At 46.5% G+C, this 22700-nt stretch overlaps 1 protein-coding gene and 2 pseudogenes across 12 annotated transcripts in view; 1 reads left to right on the top strand and 2 right to left on the bottom strand.

The window, feature by feature from the left end:
* Positions 1–65: 65 nt before the first annotated feature.
* Positions 66–1361, top strand: LOC144455388 (glutamine synthetase pseudogene; annotated as a pseudogene).
* A 1982-nt stretch (positions 1362–3343) lies between these two features.
* The window catches only part of ART3 (ADP-ribosyltransferase 3 (inactive)), a 150861-nt gene continuing 131504 nt past the window's right edge, over positions 3344–22700 (bottom strand). For 11 of the 12 annotated variants that reach the window (XM_078148655.1, XM_078148656.1, XM_020988448.2 and 8 more), the window contains 8 exons: positions 20272–20977; positions 15956–15988; positions 15036–15068; positions 14831–14866; positions 13070–13102; positions 9448–9483; positions 5214–5246; positions 3344–3992 (listed from right to left, as the gene is read on the bottom strand). In XM_078148655.1, the coding sequence (XP_078004781.1) occupies positions 3841–3992; positions 5214–5246; positions 9448–9483; positions 13070–13102; positions 14831–14866; positions 15036–15068; positions 15956–15988; positions 20272–20977 (1062 nt within the window). In that variant the 3' untranslated portion in view covers positions 3344–3840. The remainder of the gene's footprint in view (positions 3993–5213; positions 5247–9447; positions 9484–13069; positions 13103–14830; positions 14867–15035; positions 15069–15955; positions 15989–20271; positions 20978–22700) is intronic. The other variant, XM_020988449.2, reaches the window with a different exon arrangement.
* LOC144455303 (solute carrier family 25 member 3 pseudogene) lies at positions 5253–9239 on the bottom strand (annotated as a pseudogene).

Raw genomic sequence — 22700 nt, 5'->3', positions numbered from 1 at the left:
TACATAGGAATTTATATTTTGTCCTGGCACAACGGGAAGTCTCTGGAGTCAGCTGAGAGGACGGCCACAGTCAGAGCAATGCTGAAGGAAAAGTGCTTTGATAGCAGGATGTGGGATAGCCTGGTAAGTGAGGTGAAGCAGGGACAGCATGCACCATAACCATAACAATGGAGGTGGACGCTGCTTTCTCATTTACTGCTGCTGGCACCATCTACACGGGCACCCGCTAGGGCCTCCGGCCAGCCCCGCCAGCAGAACAGTCGTCCTGTCCCCCCCTCGCCTCCAGGCCCAGGACAGCTTCCAACACAGCCACCTCAGCTCCTTCTCACTTGAACAAAAATAACCTGCCTCGAGGTAGCAAAGAGCCGGCCACCATGTACACCTGTGGGCTGGAGAGCACTGACAGCTGCCTCAGCAGGATCTGGTCTCAAGTGTCCATCCGTACCTTACTCCTGCAGCTCTGTTCTGAGGCCCCATCTGAAAGGGCCCCAACAAACTGGTTTTCTCTAAGCTTGCAGAGAGCACTTTGAGGAGTGCCTATGAAGGATAATGGCTCTCTATGGTGTCCAACCAGAAACCCTGGCTTGGCATGGACCAAGCTCATGCTATCCATTTCGTTGGCCTTCCAATGGCTTCCCTGGGCCCCAAGGTCCATGTCCCTGTGAAGAAGCAGAGTGGAAGCTCAGTACTGTGCCTGTCTGTGTGCTGGAGTCAAAACTGGGGAGACAAATGCTGATGTAATGCCAGCCCACCTGTGAAAAGCCTGGATTTCCGTGTCATCTTCCATGGTAACATTTGATTCCAAGCCAATCCTTGGGAACCAGGAATGGAGTTGGTTGCCACACTAAGTTCAGTACCAAGGCCATGAATGAGAGAGATGAGGATGGTCTGAGGTACAATGAAGCCATCAAGAGACTAAGTGATACCAATATGGCGGTCAAGCTAGTGACCCCAAAGTGGGTCTGGACGACACACCTTCCCGTCATGTTTCCATGAGATATCCAACATCAGTGAGTTCTCTGCTGGCGCGGCTGAGTGAGGCACCAGCATCTGCATTCCCAGAGTGGCTGGCCAGGAGGAGAAGGGCTACTTTGAAGATTGCCACCCCTCTGCCAAGTGTGACCCTTATACAGTGACAGAGGCACTCATCCATACCTGCCTGCTCAATGAGACAGGAGAGGAGCCCTTTCAGCATAAAAACAGAGGACTAGACCTACAGACACCTTCAGTGTCCCCCACCCCACAACCTTTCTTCATGCCTTCTTCCAAGTTTCCTTACTAGATGTAACTATACCATGCCAGTGGTACCATGGTATTGTGTGCCCACAGGAAATAAAAAAACAAGAAGCCTGGTCCCAAGAAGAAATGAAAAGACCTCTCCTGTGCCTTTGCAGAGGGGGTGTGGAGCTTTACATGGGTAGGTTCTTTTTCTATGTATTGACTGACTTTGCGGAATTTTTCCTCTTCCTCCCTTATTCCCAACATTCTTTGTGATAAAGGCTGGCTCTTTAGGAGGAAGAGGCATACAGGGGTAAATTCAAGAAGTGCAAAAACAAATAAGCAACAATTTAAAAAATCCTGCATATTCACAAATTGTAGATGATTAAAGGTAAGCAGCACTTTAACACTGAAGTTTGCAATACCAAACCAGTCACGCACGGCGGGTGTTGCCCCCAATCCCCACTAATCTTTCACTGTTAACACTGAAACTGTATCCTTTTGGCTGGAAGAATGTAAAGGTTTCTGTAGTGGAAGCCACGTCACTCCGAGTAAAGCGGCGCTCGGTGGTCCGCCCCCTCCCCTCTCTGAACCACAGTGACGACAGTTCACACTTCACCGTCACCAGAGGTCTACAGAGTGCTTTCCTTAGGCGCCTGTGATGCCGGCTCCTGTCTTCTCTCCGCTGACTCTCAGGCTGGGAGCCCCGAGGACAGAGCCGTCACTCAGATCCTCCTCCAACTCCACGGCCAGTGCTTGCCTCTGTTCCTTTTCCATTCCATCATGCTCCTCCCCACAAGCTCTTGCATTAAGAGGTCAAGTCCCCCTTCCTGTCGCTGGTTTGAATTAGGGTCATTTACAGCAGGATTTTCCTTAAAATGAAAAGGATCAAGTTTTCCCACCTCATGGATTTGAAGGCAAATGGCAATGCAGATGGCAGACTACTATGTCAGAGTCCATGCTAGGGAGGGAAAAGGGAAGTCCAGCCATGAATTATCCAAATGAGATTGGCTGGCTCGCGGCTGCTGCACACCGCTGCGTCTGGGGACAGTCACAATGTGGAGGGAGAGTGATTCATTCACCATCAAGGCGGGCTCACTGTCCTTTTGCATGGTAAGTTTTCCTAGCTTGGGGCACTAAGGCAGTGATTTATGGAGCAGATTGTAGACACATTCCCAGAGTCCAAGGACCCACTCCTCTGCACAAATGGTCATGAGCATGAAACCACGGTGCCACCTCCACCTAAGCCAGGCTCCCCTTGTAAAACATGTTCTAGGTGCAGTAAAGAGGCTTTTTGTTCAGGACTTGTATTCAGGTGTCCTGCTGCTATGACATGGATCAGCAGGCAATCATGGCGGGAGGAAGGGGCTACGAGTTCTAATTTCTGAACAGGAAATCACAAATTCAAAAGCTTACAGCATCCTTTTAAAAGTGCTACAAACTTGAAACAAGTACCTTTGGAGTTCTTCAAGATAAAATAAATTGAACCATCATGTTCGTTTGCATTCCTTTTTAAAAAATTAAATGTTTCAAAACTATATAATCTGATATTTCAAATGTATAAGGTTTTTTAGAAGACCCAAGCACCAGTGCAGGCTGAAAATGCTCACATTCATTTCCCTTTCTCAAGAACCTAACTAAAGTCATTTGTCACAAAGTTGAAACTCGACTTAGGATCCTGCCCTTCCTTCCCAGGCCAGTCTGTCTCATTAGGTAGTTGTAGATCATTCAGAAGAACAATTCTGACAAAATCATCATCTTATTTGTTGAGTATAAGGTCAAGAAAATGGTTCTGTATACTTTCAAGTCAAAGTTACAAAGCGCATTCTGGCTGAGCCCTGTAAGACTGCTAAGTCCGCCTCAGTGCCATGATTCTTTGAAGAATATTTATGTCAGCAGGTGGAGTGGTCCCAGTCTGAGCTGCCTTAGCACTATCTCATGCCCCCTTTAAACACCCATGGAGCGCATGTCTCTTACAGTTTAATATTCTACCCGGGCCTGTAGTTACTGCTATGTGTCTTAGCTTTCCTTCCCAACTGGAAAACTCTGTGAGGGCAAGCACAGTATGACCTCTTTGCACCTAGTGAAGACAGAGAAGCTCGCACTGATGGGCTCACAGAGAAAGCACCGTCCAATCCCTTTATTTTACAATGAAAAGAACTGAAGGTCACATACACAGCGTCCCCCAAAATGCCCAGCACAGCACCTTGTACATAGTGTTACTGAATAAGCATTCAGTGAAGACTGGTCAAAGGCACGTGGATTATTTAAAAAAAAAGTTATTAAACTGAAGCTAGTTATCATTACTAGAGCTATTCAGCATTAACACTGAAGTATGCCAAAATTTCAGTTCTACTATTCTTCTTAGTGTTTTATTGAATTCATTCAGAAACATCAAATTTAGACAATTGTAAGATTAATACATAAATCTACAAGTGGAAGATTAACAAGTATTCTAAGATACCCTTACTACTAACATAGTGGGCTTCTGTTTACAAAGAGGATTATATCGAGTTTGAGCAGCAAGAAAACATGAAGAATTTTACTCACGTCCCTTTCAATTTCCTTAAATAGTCAATAATCAATAACAACACATTTTAAGGAATGAAGAGCCTGTACAGATCAGAGACGAGCAAAGAGCTTTACAACAAAAGCACCAATCAAAAGAACAAGCCTCCCAAACAGGGGAAGAGGCGCCTCGCCCAAGGAGGTGGAAGCGGACACCACAGTCACCACAGTCGGGCGGTTGCTGGGAAATGGAATGAGAGCTGGAGCTGTTGATGAAAACACAGACACGTATTTTGGTAAGATGGCTGGCACCGCATCAGGCTTTGCTAAGTAGGGTCCTAGCACATCTACCCAAATGAAACGTACATTTAATTTATCTTAAAAATAAGAATCTTGAAATGGGTGCCAGTCAGAAAACTCCTCACGTAGAATGATACTCTCAAAAGCCCTCATCTGACACGTTCGTAGGCACAGTTTGTTAGGTACAGTATAGCTTTCAGAGAGAGTCTGCACGTGAACAGTGAAACTACCCGGTGGCGTGCTTCTTTTTAATGGTACAAATACCGTCACGTCTTTGGTAGCCAAGTAAACTGAGGCAAAATGTGTTCTTTCCTCGAGTTGTCTAGTTAGTGATAGAAATATCTACCAGCATGGCTCGCATGTAGTGAGCCACACGTTTCTTTCTGGTTTTTCGCCATTTCTGTGCGCCAACCAGAACAAAAACAACAGTGCTTTGGAAACAGCGTTCTCAGTAGGCTGAGACCCCGTTATTCCTGCTCCCTACACACCCACCAGGCACGCTCTAGGTACCGGCCCCTCGTCATCTGCTTAAGGTAGGGGAGCACCTGCTTCTCAGGATCACCTACACTGTGGTTCCTCTTCATTCAGATAACTGAGATACTTGAATGTTTTATATGGGACTGGGTAAGGGACAGGCCAGAGTCACAGCATGCAAAAGACTCTTCTTTTTAATGGCGTCTGATTTTAAAACATCCTTTGAATTTTATTTAAAAGCTTCCAGTAAAAATAAGTCATTCTACCACAACGTGGCCAGCTACTGCTGCGTGCACAACGGAAGAGTGGAGCAGCTATGACAGGGCCCAACGAGGAGGCTCATGGGCACTGGCAGCGGGTGTCAGAAGAGGCACTGTGGAGGCTGTTTCCAGTCTAACCTGGTGGTACTGAAGGATGCCTAAAATCACCGTCCCAGCAGACACACAGGCGACTGAATGATGAGGCTCACTGTCCCTGGCCAGTGAAGAGGAGGCAGGTTTTTGCTCCAGGCTCCTGGAAGCTGGGCCTGAGAAGCTGTATGAGCCAAGTAGCAATATTTCAACTCTGACTCTATTTCCCTGTTCTTAAAGTGTTTTTAAGTCTTCCCTTGCATGAATTTTTGTAAAATACTTATATGGTATGGTGTTTTTAAAAAATTTCCCCAAACAGCAAAAATAGAAGTGTTTACTAATTCAAGAAATGATATTTCTTACCAGGATTGTCAAAATAGTCTAGACTTCTCTGACCTAAGGAATAAACATATTTTCAGTTAATTACATTGTTCTTGGCTATCTATGTTAGCTCAGCAATGGAAAATTCTTTTATAAAATCTAGTAATCAAAAATCCCTTTATAAAATCCAGTTGTAGAGACCAAATAATGATTTTATACAGCTATAATGTATGCAATTTTATACATAAGTCATATATGATTTTATACATTATACGTACTTGTTACATATGCATTGTGTATTATGTGTGGATCTCTTTCCCCTGAATTCTAAGCTTTCTGTAACAGGTTTATAGACAAAGATAAGAGTTATACAGAATGTTGAGCAAGGATAGCTCTGACCTGCATTATAGAGCTTAAGTACTAGACTCAAGCAACCTACCAAGTGGGCTCATACTGAAATTCATTACTAAAGAAAGAATAGACATAGTGAGGAGACAATCCAACTTCTAGTTCCATCTTAAGTCAGATCCATTTTTTCATTGGCATCGCTTCAAAGGCTAGGAAACGGAATATTTTTACTTTAATTGACACATATTAAATATATATTGCATATCACTGTTGGAGGCTAGAGGAGATTAAAAGTTCCTATACATACTGTCCCTACCTCCAGGAGGCTTATTAGTCCAGAATGGGTCAGTATATGTGCAGATCATTTTCATATAAAAATAATACATGACATGGACAGACAAGGCATGCAGACAGATGCTATATGAGGTCCAGAGGCTGCATCATCTGGCCCCACTCCCTGATGTTTGACAGGTGAGAGTGGCTATCTTAGCCTAATCAGGAAGTGGGTTTGAAAGTCCTTCTCCACTCTGCAGCCTTCAGTCACTCAGTGCCACAAGGATGAAGCCCATGGAGGCATTCCTAATCTGCTCCACCACAGGTAACAGTGCTTTGATTACCTACATACCAGGCCTCACACAAGGATCCTACGCAGACCAACAGCAGGACCTCCGACTCCAGGCTCTACACCGAGCGTACCCTGTTCTGCCATCTTGGGACGGGGCTGGACGGGAGTTCAGGCAGACTGCCTGATCAATCACTGGCTATTTACTGACTGAGATGGCCATCCAGATCATCTCAGTCCCTCTTCTTGCCTGATATTTATGAGAGAATAAACTGGCACCACCCGTCATCATTAGAACTCTGAATATGAACCTCAGTTAGCCTGTTTTGTGGCTAGCAAATTCCTAACTCATCTTCTAACTCCTGAAATTCAGATGAAAGCTGCCTTTGCCCCCGGGGTTTCCCAAGGAGCCTGATCCAGCCCACTAACCTGTGACCTTTATTTCAACCTGGGAGGCTCTCCGGGGAGCCCTGAAGCTAGCCCTGATTACCTCTGCCTTTGCCCTCACAGAAGCCCTGCATCTAGCCCGCTGAATCCTTGCTCCTCAATTTTCTGGGGGAGTCCTGGTCCAGAAGCAGGCCTATCCCAAGGCCTTCTTCAGGACCCCAGAGGCCATTTCCAAATTATATCAACTTTGAACTGCCAAAATCCTGCTTCCTGTCCAGACTCTCTTAAGCTGTCCTCCCCTTTGCTCTGGCATGCTGTGAATTTGGCTTCCTGGGCCTCAGAGGATTCAATAACCCTGCTTGCCACAAAGCTGGATATCAAGGGAGGGCCTGAACAACTGAATCCCTTTCTCAATGGGCAGCGTTTCAGTCACTGATAATCTGCCTGCACCAATTCTTCAGTGGCTAGTGTACTTCTACCCCCATCTCAGGGATTTCAAACCCCTGCTGTCACAGTCCAAATCCTGTTCCCCATTCCCTCCGTCCAGATCTTTTCCTCTGGCATCCCTCAACCCTGCCCTCCCAATGTCGAGTGCGCTCCAGATCCACCTACCCCTCCCACTGTGCTTTCTGGAAGGCCTGCTCCACAGCCAACAAACCTGCTCTCCTCTCCCAGTCCCTCTGCCCCGCTGAGACACGCCTTCCTCCTAACGGCTCTGCATCAAAGGCTACACTTCTACTCACAGCCCCAGCTCACCGGTCCCAGCGGGAAAAACCAGAGCCCTCCCTGCTCCCCAGGGCCACTTCCAAGCTCTCCCTTTACCAGTGTGACTCCGAACCTCTCTGCCTTTGACGCTGATTCATTCAGTCAGAATTCTGGCAGCTGTCATCTGCTGAACCCCAGGACAGTCTCCCTTCCTCAATGAATTCAGAGCTCAGTTCACAGTCTTCCCTATGATTGTGCTATGCATGTCTCAACCTTGGATTATTCCCATGATGCACCTTCACTTATTATTCATGTGAACTTCTGAAAACAGCTGGAGAAAATTCACAAAACCACGCTGACAAGAAACACTACAAATGTACGTTATATACTGGGCCCTCCCTGCAGCAGGGCTGCCCTATCAGGCAGTCCCTAATAGCTTCACTGTGCCATTTACCACAACACATCTTCCCAGCTTTTTTTTTTATCCCTCCTCAACTTCCCCATCGCTTCCCCCTTACCATCCTCTCAGCTGAGAACTGTGCCTCATGCTTCACTGAAGGACTAGGCCATCTGACGGAGATCCCTCTTCTCCGCTTCTCATCTCACACATCTTCCCCGCATTCTCCTTCACCCCGTCTCCATGAAGAGGTGGCCCTTCTCCTTGTCAGGCAAATCCCCCTACATGCACAAGTGATCCCATTCCATCCCATCCCATCCCATCTTCTCCAGCAACTCCTCCCTCTCCATCAAACTTACTAATAATATTCCGCATCTCCCAGTCTACTTCTCTGCCGTCTGTAAACACGTCCCTCTCTCCTCCATCCTCACTGTCCGTCCTTGCTGGATATTGTCCTACGTCGCTCCTCCCTCTCACTCCTTGAGAAAGCCAGCTACAATCAGGGTCTCCACTTCTTCTCTCCTCCCTCTTTTAAACTCTCTGCAGTGGGCTTCCAACCTCATCACTTAACTGAAACTGCTTCCTCCCAAGTTCCCAATGATCTCTTGTTTAAAATGAAGAGCTGGCTTAGTGCAGCGCAGGCATTTTGAAGCTCTTACATTAGGCAAGAGCACAATGATAATCCTATCAGGAACACACATTTGAATATATCAAAATTTCCTTTACATTTTACTCGACACCTATCAGCAAGCAGAGTTAGTGTACAGGTTATCAGGATTTATCTAGGTGTCATCTCAGGTGGAGGAGGATGGGAAAGCTGGAAACCAATGTTCATGGCCTTCCAGATGAGCCACTGTGGTGTTGTTAAAGTGCCCATCACCATGATACAGACACCGTGGAATCTAAGCCTCTGGAGGCCTTTGTGAAGCACAACTGCCCTTTCTCTCATTCCACATAGATGCCAGAGTCAGCAGGATGAGGGACGACAGCACAGATGATGCCCACTCTTTGAACATTCACTTCTGGGCTTTGGAATGCTATCCTCGTACAGTGCTTTGGCAGTCTGCTCAAAGCAAGCAAACTTCATCGCAGCCTAAGGCATCTGTCCCATCCAAAAGGGAGCAGTGCGTCTGGGCATGCGTGTAGGGCCTTCTTTAAGCATTTCAGGAGCTGTTTTCCTCACAGTGTTGGCATAGCTTGGCTGGGTTTGAATTCTAACTTTAGCAGCTTCTATAGGAGCCAGGGCAATATCGGCAAAGAATTCAGCACTGGCAGAAGCAGCTAAATGAAGTGATGGAGCCAGAGATCATTTGTCATCTCCAAGAATACTGCTATTCTCCCAGGCTTTGAAGCCTTCAAGAAAACCAAACTTACAGAGTTCCTGCATAAAATATCTAATGAAAGCTGGAGTCCATCCTTTAGCCCGTAGGTTCCCAAACTTATTTGACCTACCTCCTCCTTTTAAAAAAGATTACTCAGAGCCCCCTTGGAAATCTCACAAACTAGGAAAGAAGTCTCAGATTAAGTGTACGATTGCACCCAAGGCTACTACTGTTCCCCCCATCTTTCCAGTGCCCCCCAGGAGTCGGTATCACCCTCTTATTTAAGTGTGATGGAGAATCCACAAAAGAAGCTCCTTCATTTCCAGGGACCGACCTGCATTCGGCATTACATCCTAGTTGCAGGTGCTTCATTAATGCTTTTTTGAACAGACTCAACAGTACTTTCCCCGTGTGATTTTCACCTTGGGATATGGAACGGCTGTTGGTGAAGAGGGTCCTCCTCAAGGACACTCAGGATGCCACATCAAGTCCTCCCCCCTTTACCTCTCCCCCTGCACTCGATACACACCCCTACTGATAGAAACTATCTCTTACCAGGGTCTTCAACAGGCTCCTGCTCTGCGTTCATTTCTGAATAAGAAGAAAAGTTTGAGGATGTTATCTCAACGCAATTTAAAAACACAATTTCATAATAAACTCAAGAAACATGAGCATGGGTGATGCCATGACTGTCAGGTTTTCCAATTTCCAAAGGTCCAAACACACAGATCCTACTTAACTGGGCAGTTTTTAATCACATTCAGGAGCATCCCACTGAAGATGCATGCTGAATGGATTGGTACCACAGGAATACAGACTTGGAATCAATGAGACCCCCAACATGGTAAGTGATTTACTCAAGGGGAATAAGTAAGACTGTGTTTCCAGTGAAGCATTCTCTATCTTACTATCATACCCCTCTTTTACTGACAGTAGTTGTGATCCCACTGGTTTTCATAAACATATAGTTAGCCAAAACTGTGAGACTGAGTGGGAGCATTCTGTACTCAATTGGAATTCTGACCTAGTTTCTATTCTGGCAAAGTAGCCGTGTGGTTCTTTGGGGGACATAGCTCACGGCCCAGCAGGTGGAGAATGGCAGCTCCAGCATGTGCCCTGGGATAAACACCCATTCCAAAGAAGATCCCAAACAGAACCATAAGAATGTGTCTTATCTGAAAGATTTAAGAATGCTAAGTGGTGCTAATGAAACACTGTGGCCATTATGCAACATAAACAGCCAGATCTTCCTCTCATACATTATACAGTGCTGTTAATAATTTATACAATTACTTTCAGATCCCCTGGCTCATTTTATTCTCACAACACCCCTCTAAGGTAGGTTGGTAGGGAAATATTATCACCCTGGAAGTAGCAAGTCACTGAAGGAGACCTGATTTTTCTCCCAGGGTTCCTTTAAGCAGAATCCACGTGGCCTGGTTTAAATCACAGAACTACCCTTATGAAAAAAATGTACACGAAGAGCTCGTAAGGCTTCACATATATTATGGAAGCTGCATTATTAGTCACAGAGCTTGAGAGGCTGGAAGGGCCCTCAGCAGCTACTCAGCTCAACCCATTCATAAAAGGAATCCCTGCTATAACGTGTCTAAGACCAGCAGCTGTCCAGTCACTGCTTGAAGACCTCCAAGGAAGAACCTCCCTCCTCGCCAGGCAGCCCACTCCACCGAAAGCTCCAATGGTTGGAAGCTTTTCAGCACAAACTGGCCTCTGTAACGTCCAACCACTGCTGCTGGTTCTGCCCTCCAGTGCTCTGTGCCCATACTCCGGGCTCACGGACTCCAGGCCCTTGGCCGTCCTGCTCTCCTGCCCTCCTATAGATCCTGCACAGCATACGGATGTCTTCCTTAGACTGCAGTGCCCAGGACTGCACACAACACTCCGGAGGAGGCCTGATGAGGGCCGAGGGCCAAGGCACCATCGCCTCTCGACTGGAAGCCCAGGCCGCTCTCCAAGCAGCCTGCGACTGCACTAGATTCCTACATCACACTGCTGACTCAGACAAAGCTCACAGTCACTAAAGCTCTGAGATCTTTTTCAGAACAATTCTAGCTAACCGTGCCTGCCCTGAAGGGCCCTTTGAGCACATCTGGTCCAATCCCCTCATTGTACAGATGAGGAAACTAGGGCTGGGAAAGTTCAGAGACTTGCCCAACGTCACTCAGCTAGTAAGAATCAGAAGCAGGATTTGAACCCAGTGTTCTGGAACCAGTGATCTTTCTCCTGTATCGCGATGTCTTCCTATAAAATTGATTTTTTGAACTAAGCACAAGACTTTACATTTATCTATACTGAACCTATAAGAGTCAGCCCAATGCCCTTAGCTTCTCAAGGTTCTTTTGGATCCTGGAGATGGCCAACGGGCTGGCTAAACCTCCCAGCTTCGTGTCGTCTGAAAATCTGAGGAGCACACCGTCTACATCTCTATCCAAGTAACTGATAAAAATGCCACACATCAAACAAGTCCGAGTACTGATTCCCGGGACATTCCATCTGTGTTGAGCCACCATTCAACCAGTTCTGAATCCATTTGCTTCTATTATTGTCTAATTGATACCTCTAGTCTAGTGCATATGTCTCCATTTTCTTCATGAGAAATCTATGAGAATTGTTTTAACATGTAACTGGGGGTGAAAATACATGTACGTACATATGTATATACACACAAACATATTTTTAAAAGATACATGTATATGTATATATTTGTGTGTGTATATGTATACACATACATATAATAAATACATATGAATGAGATATTTTATCAAAGGCTTTACCAAAATCTAGCTAGCTATACCCCTTTATCTACTAACTCAATAATCCTGACAAAATGAAATGAGGTTAGTCTGGTACGTACTGTTCTTTAGGAATCATGCTAGTTCTTTGCAGTTCCTGCTTCCCCAATCTAGATGTTCCCCAACTACCTCCTTAATTATTGGTTCTAGGATTTTCCCATGAAGTGAAGATTCTGTTCTTATCTTTTTGAAAGTCAGGACAACAGCTGCCCTCTCCACCCTGATCTTTCCCTGATCTTACAGGTACCACAGACAGCGGTTCAAGCATCAAACGCAGGATCTTTCAGGCCCTGAGAATGGATCACCCGGGAGAGGGACATGAAGTCATCGGGGGTGGTGAGGCGCTGTCTTAACACCTCCTTCCTCTTCTTGGGTTTCAACTCCCCGTCAGTCATTTCTGCCCTGTTGTTTCTAGGGCCAAGGTGGCTCTCTTCTGCAGAGAGGCCCAAAGGGAGCACTGGGCAGCCCTGCTTTCTCTGCTGTCTGTCCTCATTGTCTCATTCGCCCCAACCAAGGTCCAACACCTCTGGTCCTTCTTGTCCAGCACAGCTCTTCCAGTTGCTCTTGGATCGATCTTGGGCTCATTATGAGCTTTACCACTCTCTGTATCATTTTTATAAGACCACGCTACGTTCTTCTATTCATTCTCTGATGAACATCACTTTTTACGGTCTAAGTTGGTTGGTATGTTCTCTGGGATACCACATTAGTCTTCAAACAAATCCTGTCTTACCTCCTCACAAAAAGTGTTTCCCTCTGTGTCTTCAGAGTTTCCCTCCTTCCTGGGCTGACTTTCCCTGAAGCATTTTACCCCGTGGGATCTGACTTCTCTCCCCCCGGAGCCTGTGCAAGCGGCTTTCCCAGTACCTCAGGTGCCTATCAGAAGATCTTTAGGGTTTCTCTCCTCTTTCACAAACTTGAGGATGGAGTGGTCATTTCCTCCCAGGATTCCCATTATTTCTACCCCAGCAACTAGATCCTCCCCATTTGTGAGAATCTGATCCAGAAAAGTTTGCCTTTGCTACTTCCTCAAGTCATTATTAAATGCTTTTCAAATTGACTTTTCTTTCTGTTCTTTTAATGTATCTGGATAGAAGATTTGAATTCCTATCAAACAGCACAAAAATTCCATCTAAAAAAATATTTGAGGTGGTTACACCCTCAAGCTAAGATGGCTCTTGCTCACGAGGGCCAAAGAGAAAAGACATCTCTCCTTTCTTCTCCTCCCACTCCAAGATACAGCTGTAAAGGCCTCTGCAGGCAGCCACAAGAGTGTTATGTCACACCATGTTCTGGAAACAACTCTCAGCTCCCCTCAGAGGGCCTGTGGAAGTCATGAGAGAGTGCACAGGAAGACCACTCACCTTCTGGACCATGAGGCTTATGGCTCTTCATTTCTGTGAAATGGAAAATGTTGACTGGTGAGGGTTGCCTTAATGGGGTGACATCTCAGCTCTACTCTAAAGCCTTAATGGGTTCCCCCTTACCCTTAGGATTAATTCAACATATTTCTTAGCCTGATATTCAAGGCCTTCAATGAGTTTCCAGTCTCATCTCTTACTTAATTCTCTCACACAAGCCCTCTTCAAGCCAACTGGTCTACTCATTTTTCTCAGAACATACCATGGGAGCTCTCTTTGCCTTGGTTACACTATCTGGATTCCTAGAATACCATCTCCCCTTCTCTTTTTAAACTTTCGATGGTCACTCTTGTAGCATGTACTGTGGCACACCCTATGCCACGGGACAGAAAGTGGGATGATTCAGCAGTAATTTGGCAGGGCTCGATGTTCATCCCTGGCTCCCAGCAGCCCAATCAGAGAGATGGAGGCACGATACCCTACATGGTCACGTTAGGAACCTCATTCTGGCCTACGGTACTGAGGAGTGGTAGCGAGAAAAATCCCTGATCCCCACAAAGCACTGGTTGATCTGAGTTTCACAAGGCTCTGTGATCCACAGCAGTGGAAAGTACTTGAGACACTCTCAGACACAGCCTATGCTCATGGGAGGTGCTGTCACAGACCTAGTCTGGTCTTGGGATGACAGAACGACCATGTCCCAGGCCAGGGGGGCATTTAGTCATGATAACCAGGCATCATACCCTCCTTGTCACAACTAAGGTAACTGCCATCGTCGAAGAAGCAAGAGCTCCTCTGTGTTTGCACCTTCTTCTCTGGATGGTGGCACAGTTTTGCTCTTTGCCATTCTAGACTAGCTCAACCTCTGGCTGAGGGATTTCGGGGAACGAGATAATGGAGTCCGTAAGGACTAGACTAGGCAGCCCTCTGCAGTACCCATGACCACCCCTAGATGGCTGCCTTGTCAAACTGTGGGCTGCTGACCGGAGCCCTGTGCCATAGGAATGTTCCTTCTTTCTACCTCAAATCCATCCACACCAGGTAACAGCCTCTTGGTTGGCTGCTTTCCCCGCCTCGAGCCTTTTCCCCTCCAGGCCATCACCCATTCAGCTGTCACATCGATCTTCTTAAACAAGACCATGTCAACCCCCATTCAATAAACTCCAGTGGCTTCCTACTGCCTCCAAGACCAAACATAAAATCTTTTCCTTGGCTTTTAAAGCCTTCCATAACCTGACCCCATCCTTCGCTCTCTCCCCCATGCTGTGTGATCCAGTGACCCTGGTCTCCTCACTGCTCCTCACACACAATACGCCAAGCACTCCATGTCTATGGTTATCTCCCTCGGCCATCTCCACCTTCTAGCCAGAAGTCTTCATAAAATCCCACCTTCTATGAGCAGCCAGTGCCTTCCCTCTGTGGATTTATCTCTGATTTAGCCTGTACACAGTTATCTGAAGGCTGTCCCTATCCTTAGACCGAGAGCTCTGTGACTATCTTTTGCCTTCCTTTGTAACCCCCGTACTTAGCACAGTACTTGGCACATAACAGGCACTTAAAACATGCTACATGGCTGACTGACCCAAAGCACTGTTTTTTCTTTTTCTTTTTGGTGAGGCAATCGGGTTAAGTGACTTGCCCAGAGTCACAGAGCTAGTAAGTGTCACGCGTCTGAGGCGGGATTTAAACTCAGGTCCTCCTGACTCCAAGGCTGGAGTTCTATCCACTGTGCCACCTAGCTGCCCCTCCCAAAGCATTTCTTACCAGTGATCTCATCTTCTTTTTCTTTGAATTTCAATCCTAAATAGAGACATTATCATTAAATTAGGTTATGAAATAAATTGAAGAGAGCTATTCAACATGTAAACAAAGTGGAGGTAGGAGGAAGGACAGAGGGAGGGAGGAAAGAAAGGAAGGAATGGAGGAGAGGAAGAGAGAAAGGAAGATTAAAAAAAAAAAGATTTCTCACCAGGGAAATTGGTGTATCTGGACTTAAGCTGTCCTGAAACAAACAAAAAAAAACAGGTTTTCATTGCATTTCGCTTGGTAGTTGTGTTAATGTCAAACTCAGCCAAGAACTCTCCATGAGTCCAGGACTTTAATGTGGTTCAAACGACCCAACAAAATGTTAACGTAAATGAAGAGATCATCCAGCCACAAAGCAGAGAAACAAGCTGGGTTTCTGTTATTCAAAAGTATATCTAAGGGGATGTGGGCAAAGCTCCTACTTGTAAATTGAAACTGGTCCCCAGAGAAAGGAATCCCTGAAGGATGGGCCTAAGTGGTGTCTTTATCCCAGAAAAGGTTTTCACACAGCTGTCAGATGGTCAGTTCCCCGTGGACTCTCTTTAACTCTATACTTGTCTAACATTCACATCTCTCAGCATCAACCTCCTGAGGTTCCCTGAAGAAGCCAGACAGACGTCTTTGCATTGTCCTTTTTCTGACAAGGTGCCTCATATTTCATATCCTTCTCTCCCTCTAACACAAGACTCCACTCCTTTATTGTCCCCTGAAATTTTCTTTCTTAAAACCAATCAAACATATTAGCCTGAATTCTCCCAGTATGCTCTACTATGCCGGGAGAAGCATGAAGCCAGGGACACCTCTTGTTGTTAACACTGTTCCTGGCAGGGGATGGGATGAAAGCTCTTGAGTGTCTAAACATCCCTTCTGGGTGGGCCTGATAGCAGTGTGGAAGGTAGCCACTGCCTGGGCACAGGATGAGAGAAAGAGGTCCGTGGAAGCCCACGTCCTCCCTGTAAGTGGCAGCAGTGGACTTAAAGAGAATCCTGGCCGGCCACTCTGAGAGGTACCGACAGGAGGTACCGACAGAAGACACCGACGAGATTCTGACTAACTGAGAAAATACTTCAAACTATATCTTACCAGTGCTGTCAACACAGTTTTCTGTTTTCAAGCCTGAAACAAGAGAGAAACATTGTTTATTCTTATAGTGAGAAGACTGTCAGCCGGCAAAGAGAGCCCTAGACTCAGAGTCCAGAGAGATACGGGTTCAAATCCTTGTTCGGAGACTTGCTAGCCATGGAATCATGGGCAAGTTATTTCACCTCCTTCAGACTCAGTTTCCTCAGTTGTAAAGAGGATAATAAAACCAATGACAATCAAAGGGTTACTGTGATGCTTCAACATATGAAAGCACTATGTCTATAAATTATTATGTGCTCTGCTATAGGATTTAGTAAACCTTTAGTACCAAACAAATCTGTGAGCATGTAATGTTGGGACCCCAAAAGGAACCTGCTTATTAGTTAAGGAATGTCAGGACAGAGACAATAACCAGGGAGAACTCTCATTTTTCATAAGCATTTCCTCTGTTGCACAGAGTACTTGTCTGAATGAATGATACTCATAGTTTCCACTGCAGAAAATGGTCAATGCCCCTAGCCCAGGGGCGGGGACGTGTGGCCCTGCAGGTCTTCAAGTATGGCCTGCTGACTGAATCCAAACTTCACAGAACAGATCCCCTTGACAGAAAGATTTGTTCTGTAAAACCTGGACTCAGTCAGAAGGTGGCCCCAAGGACCTAGAAGGCCAAGTGTGGTCTCAAGGCTGCAGGTTCCCCGTCCCTCAGGCCTAGAGCATCCCCAGGCTTGCCCCACTCTGGTTTGAGGAGACCCCCTGGGAACTTGGGGACCCGCTCACGGCCAGCTGGGCCTGCACTTCACTTATCGTCTGTGGAAGAGCCAGGGCCTCAGCAGCTACACAAAAGGAGGCACCCAGCCCTCCACAGGCATGCGAGCCGCTCGGAGGGGCTTCCCGAGCGGGGGGGCCAGGCGCAGGGCTGGAAGCAGGCCCCAGAGCTCCCTCCTGTTAGATCAGAGTCAGGAAGCTGAACCTAAAGGGCCATTCAACCTGTGCTACAAAGAATCTGAAGGCATATTTAAATTCATGTTGTTTTTTGATCCGCCTTCAGAAAACGATGATGGTTTTCTGAGGCCCTGTGACAAAACAGCAGTCATAGCTCACGTCTATACAGGACGCTAAGATCCGCAAGGACAGATTCTTTGGAGGTTGCCACCATGCCTCAGCTGCCCTTCCATCCCAGGACAGCCTCTCCACCGTGGCGAGGTCCCCTGCCATCCTTCATTATGCTCCCAGCTTTCTTCTGCCTTTCTGGCTTTAGCCATCCTGCCCCAACAAGGGTCCCTTCATTCCTCTCTTCCTGATTTCAGGTCTCTTTAGTGGGTTGTCTTCTCCCACTAGACTAGAAGCTTCGTCTATTTTTGGGGGAGGCTTGTATTGGTTCCCAGTGATTAGCACAGTGTCTGGCACATAGCACATGATTACAAAGTGCTTACCTGCCTGCCTGCATTGCTACTGTGTGTACATGCAAGAATGGATGGATGGGTGATGCATGTATAAGTATGTATAAAGTCTCCTCTGATCCTTCTCGGTTTTCTCATCTGCAGAATGGGGAGGGCTGGCCTAGCAGGTCTCTAAGGGCTGTGAGCCTTTCAGGTGCATCCCAACCTTTGTGAGACTCTCCCAGATTCTGAGCTCATGGAGTCTGGGTTCACGAGGTACTACATAAATAAGAGCAGAGGCTCAGAGATGGACAGGGCCTTCCAAGGCACTCGATCTTCCCAACAACCCTCATCTTACAGAAGAGGAAGCTAAAGTGGAGAAAAGCCCAGTCACACAGACCATGAGCCAGGATTCCACGGCAGGTCTTCTTGACTCCCTGCCCTGCATCCTCTCCACTCAGCCACTAATTAGCCCAAAGGAAACACAGTGGAACTCCAATGGATTTAGAATCTGAAGACTTGGGTTCAAGTCGTGCTTCTACAACTTTCTACCTCTGTGACCTGGGGGAAGGCACTGACCCTCTCAGCCTCAGCCGATGAAAGAAGGGAGCTGAAGGAGATAACCTCTGAGGCCCCTCCCAGCTCTGAACCTGTAATCTTTAAATCCAATAATAAATAAAGTAAATAAATAATACCTCATGAACCGGGACTCTGCTAATCCAGAACCTGTGATAATCTTACAAAGGTTGGAATTCCCTTTCTAGGATCCCAGGATCTAGTGCTAGAAGGCACCTTAGAGATCCACTCGTCCAACCCTCCCCATTCTGCAGATGAAGAAGCTGAGGCCCAGGGAGATTCACGGATTGCCCAAACTCACGCAGATAAGTCACTAACAGAGCTGGCATTTGATTTTCAGTTCTCTGGCTCCAAATTCAATGTTCTTCCCATAACAATATGTTATCTGAATTAAAATAAGTTTGGGGGGGGGGGAAAGATTTCCAGGGAACAATGTAATTTGGTTACTTAAAGTATCTGTAAATACTTTATATTTGAATACCAAATCATTTTAACCTAGTCACTAAAAACATCCTCTTAAAAGAACAGCCCAAGAATGAATAGATAAAGTTGCTTACTCTATTTAAAATTACTTTATGATCAAACTGATCTTTCCAAGTTAGTACAAATTAGTAAAGAACGTGGCACACGAGGAGTGACATTCTTCTGTTTTTCAGACAGTGGCGTCAGAAGCCCCCTTCATTTAGCTTCTGCCTCTACGCTTCCTATGGTCTGCCCTAGTGCCCAGCACGCACACACAAAGCCACCTGCCTCGCGTATGGGCGTCTTCCTTCAGGTGGCACACAGAACTGTCCTTCTACCACAGGCTTCGGGAATCCTTTTACTTTGGCCCAAATAAAAGAACCCCAATCAAGTTCTTCACCTCTACAGCACAGCGTATACCGCATTCATGCCATTCGTTTACCCACTCATTCGGTCAGCGCTATGATGTGCCTCTCGTGTGAAGAGCATTAGTATTTGTATAGGGAGGGGGCTAGAGGAAGGAGGGGCACAAAGATAATGAAGACCCGGCCCCTGCTCTTACCGAGCTTCACAAGCTTTGTTAAACTTGGGCTCATCAAGCCCTGCTCAGGAGACATTCACGTGTTCATATACAAGTCATTCCATCCTCCTGGAGGATCGGCCACTTGGCGCTAAGCCCTGCCTGGACTGAATTACTCACGAGTGGGGTTCCATGAGCTACCTCCTTCTTATCTTACAGAGGAGGAAACTGAGGGCCAAAGGAGAGAAGTAACGGGCCCAGAGACACACAGCTCGCGTTTGGAGACAGAACCCCTGTCCTCTGAGCTCACAGATGCTCAGCACCATGCCAGTGGGAGGCATTAATGCCTACCCACCGTCCCCTTACAGACACAAAGCCAAGGCACTGAACTTGCAATCAGCTGGCCAATGAACTCTAATGACCATTATCTGTATGCAAACCTAAAACACGACAAAGGTGACCAAAACTTCTGGTTCAATCCGCCTGCGTCCTCCTCCTCCTGTTTGAGACTCACTCACTGGTACAACCTGAGATTTCAGCTAGTCCTTTAGAAAGCCCAGCACTTGACATACAGTAGAAGCTTTAAGGACTGACCACATGGTACTCAGTTAACATCCCTTCTTCTGACAAGATTTATCTGGGAGGCCAGGCAGACATCTGCATCCCTGCTCTGCTATAGAGGATTTGTTTTTTGACCCTAAAGGAAATGCTGAAGACCTTTTATAATCCAGGGGGCACGCTGACATTTTTTCTAGTAAAACGATAGAGATTTAAACTGTATCAGCCACTAATATACAGACTCTGATACCTGCCAATTGATGCTAGAATTCAGGTCTTACCTAGAGAATCATGATGGCTAGGCAAAAGACTGGAGAGATGACAGGACACAGAACTGGAAGATGTTTTAGGGATCATTTGCAATAGAGAAAATGGAGAGTTCCAAGAAAGCGAAGTGATTTTGCCATGGCCACCCAGGTGGGAGAGCTCAGATGCATTCCCAGGCCTCAGTCATGTGTTTTCTAGGGCTAGATATGTACACTCATAGAGCTACTTGAAAAAAATCTAAGCCCATGCATCCCTGTTCTTGGACTTTTTCAAAACAGTAGCCATATGCCCACAAGGAACTAAGGCAGTGACAAAATCTATTGGTTGAATAGATGGCCACAAACTTCTAGTCACGGAAGGTCTGGGATCTCCGAGTTGTGCACTTATTTTCAAAGGAGGCCTGCTCTGAACTGGTCAGATGTGAAGGATCAGATGAAAACACGGATCCAGTCAGTAGAAACTCTCCTTGTCAATTCCACCTTCCCAATACCCCCAGGTCTAAGAAAGCCATGTTCATGCTCCTAATGTCAGTAAAGAAGAACAGACCCACTTACCTCCAAGGTATGCACAGTCAAAATAGCTGCAGGTCTTGTTCATGCTTCTAAGGACCAAGCTGGTTCTATTTCCTTCCTGGGTCAGTTTAAAAACCTCATTCAGAGGTATTAAGATGCTTCCATTTACTGAATCAGAAACTATTTCTGTAGAAATCCCAAAACACGTGTAGACAGTGAACAATGTTTCTGAGTCAGATACAGGCTCAGGTTTGACACTGAAAGAGGTAAAATGAGCAAACCTGATCTCAACATGTCCAGGAGGCCCAGAAGAAGTTAAAAGGCTTTTGGCATATACTGGATGCCTATAACTCTGCGAACACTCTCTGCTCAAAAGCTGCAAGGCTCTTGTCAGATAGAAGTGTAAAGCTTTGAACGGAAAGCTGTAGATATAATCATCTCGAGACCTTCCAGCTCTCTCTACGGCAGAGCTGAACTCTTGGTAAAAGGGGGTCTGCCTCCGAGCTTGTGAAGCGTACGTCGTGAGCGCTATGCCGTGGTTATCCTGAAAGCCTAGAGGGAGCAACAGCTGGGCCTTCTTTAAATCCCACTGGGAGGCTGCTTCTGTCCACACAGAATGGAAGAGCTTATGGTTGTTTTTTTCCTCAATGAGCAACTTGGGAACAAATTTGGTCTCCATCCTTTCAGCACACTTCAGGTACTGGTCATCAAAAGTATCAGCGGACATGCTTAACAGATGACCCTTAACCTGAAGGAGGAGAGAAAATAGACATTGTGGAAATGAGAGATATTATGCGAATCATTTACTTTCCTGTCTGCTATCTCTCAAAACAGGGAAAGAAGACGCGGCTCCCCCTGTGTTCACCTTCAGAGACTGTCTTTGTACTACAGGAAATGTCTCGTTTTATCCACTATTCTGTCCATCAGCAATCCTTTATTAAGCACTTACCATGCGTCAGACACCGTACTGAGGCTGGGCCTACAAAGGAAGGAAAGATTAACCCCTGCCCTCAACGACTTGACATTCTAATAACTGAGACACCATATAATAACTAGGTGTGTGGAAGATTTATACAAAGCAGATGGAAGGCAACCTGAGAAGGGAAGGCGTTTGCAGCTGTGGGACTGGGAAGGCCCTGCATGGGATGGCATCCGAGCTCAGTCTTGAAAGAAGCCAGGGAAGCTAACAGGTGGTGATGAAAGAAAGCCATTGCAGAGGCACAGAGATGGGTGACAGCGTGTCAGGAACTGCACCCAGGTCAGACTGTGTGTGGAGAGGAGCGGGGGTTAGAGACCAGGCTAGAAGGAGCTTTAAATACCAAAAAGAGGGCTCTATTTGATCCTAGAAGTTAACAGGGAGCCAGGGCAGCTCACCGAGCGGGGGCTGACGTAGTCAGACCTACACTTTAGAACAATCACCTTAGCAGCCAGGAGAGGATGGACCACAGTGGGGAAAGACTTGAGGCAGGGAGACAGTTGGAAGGCCGATGTCACGTCCAAGAGAAATGTAATGAGGGCCTAAACCAGGGTGGTGCCTGCGTGAAGGGAGAGAGCCATGGTAAACTAGGAAATCTGGCAATAAGCTGGAAGTGCAGGGGGAGAGGGCGGCACCGAGGAGGGCACTGAGGTTCTGAGCCTGGCTGTCCAAGAGGATGGTGGGAGCCTTAAACAGTAACAGGGGATTTCAGGGGGCGGGGTTTTGGGGGACAGATGAGCTCCAATTTGAACATGTTCAGTTTGAGATGTCTGTGGGACACAGTTTGTGTTATCTAAAAGTCATTTGGTGATTTCTAAGTGGAGCTCAGGAGAGAAATTAAGGCCTGGATAACTAGATATATGAATCATCTGGAAAGGGATGATCACTGAACTCATGGAGGCTGATCAAATCACCAAGTAAGATGCTGCTGAGCAAAAAGAAAAGAAGGTCCGGGGCAGATCCTTGGGAGACACCTATATGTGAGGAACCAGCAAAGAAGGCTGAGAAGGAATGGTCAGACAGGTAGGAAGAGAATGAGGAGAAAGCAGTAGCAGGCAAACCTAGAGAAGGCAAGGTATTCAGGAGAAGAATATGACGGACACGTCAAAGGCTGCCGAGGGGTCAAGAAGGATGAGGATTGAGAAAAGGCCACTGGACCTGGTGATTATGTAATTCTGGTTACTTAAGACCACTGCTAACTCTGGAGGGGGTCATGTCAGTTGAATGCTGAAGGTAGAACTTAGATTGCAGAGTACTTAGAAAGGAAAAGAAGTAGAGGTTACAAGCATACACAACTTTCTCAAGGAATTTAGCTCAGAAGGGGAAGAGAGATGCAGAAAAATAGCTAACAGCAATGGTAGGACCCAGTAAGGGTTGAGTTGTTTGTCTGTTGTTTTTTTTAATGAATGAGGAGACATGGACATAGTAGGAGCAATCTGCTAGAGAAGTCAGAAGGAGATGCGACAGAAGGTGCATGCAGAGAGGCTGACTTTGG

Source organism: Phascolarctos cinereus, unplaced genomic scaffold, assembly GCF_003287225.1.
Source record: "Phascolarctos cinereus isolate Bilbo 61053 unplaced genomic scaffold, phaCin_HiC Scaffold_9;HRSCAF=440, whole genome shotgun sequence".
Taxonomy (NCBI): Eukaryota; Metazoa; Chordata; class Mammalia; order Diprotodontia; family Phascolarctidae; genus Phascolarctos; species Phascolarctos cinereus.
This window is presented reverse-complemented; position numbering and strand designations above follow the sequence as displayed.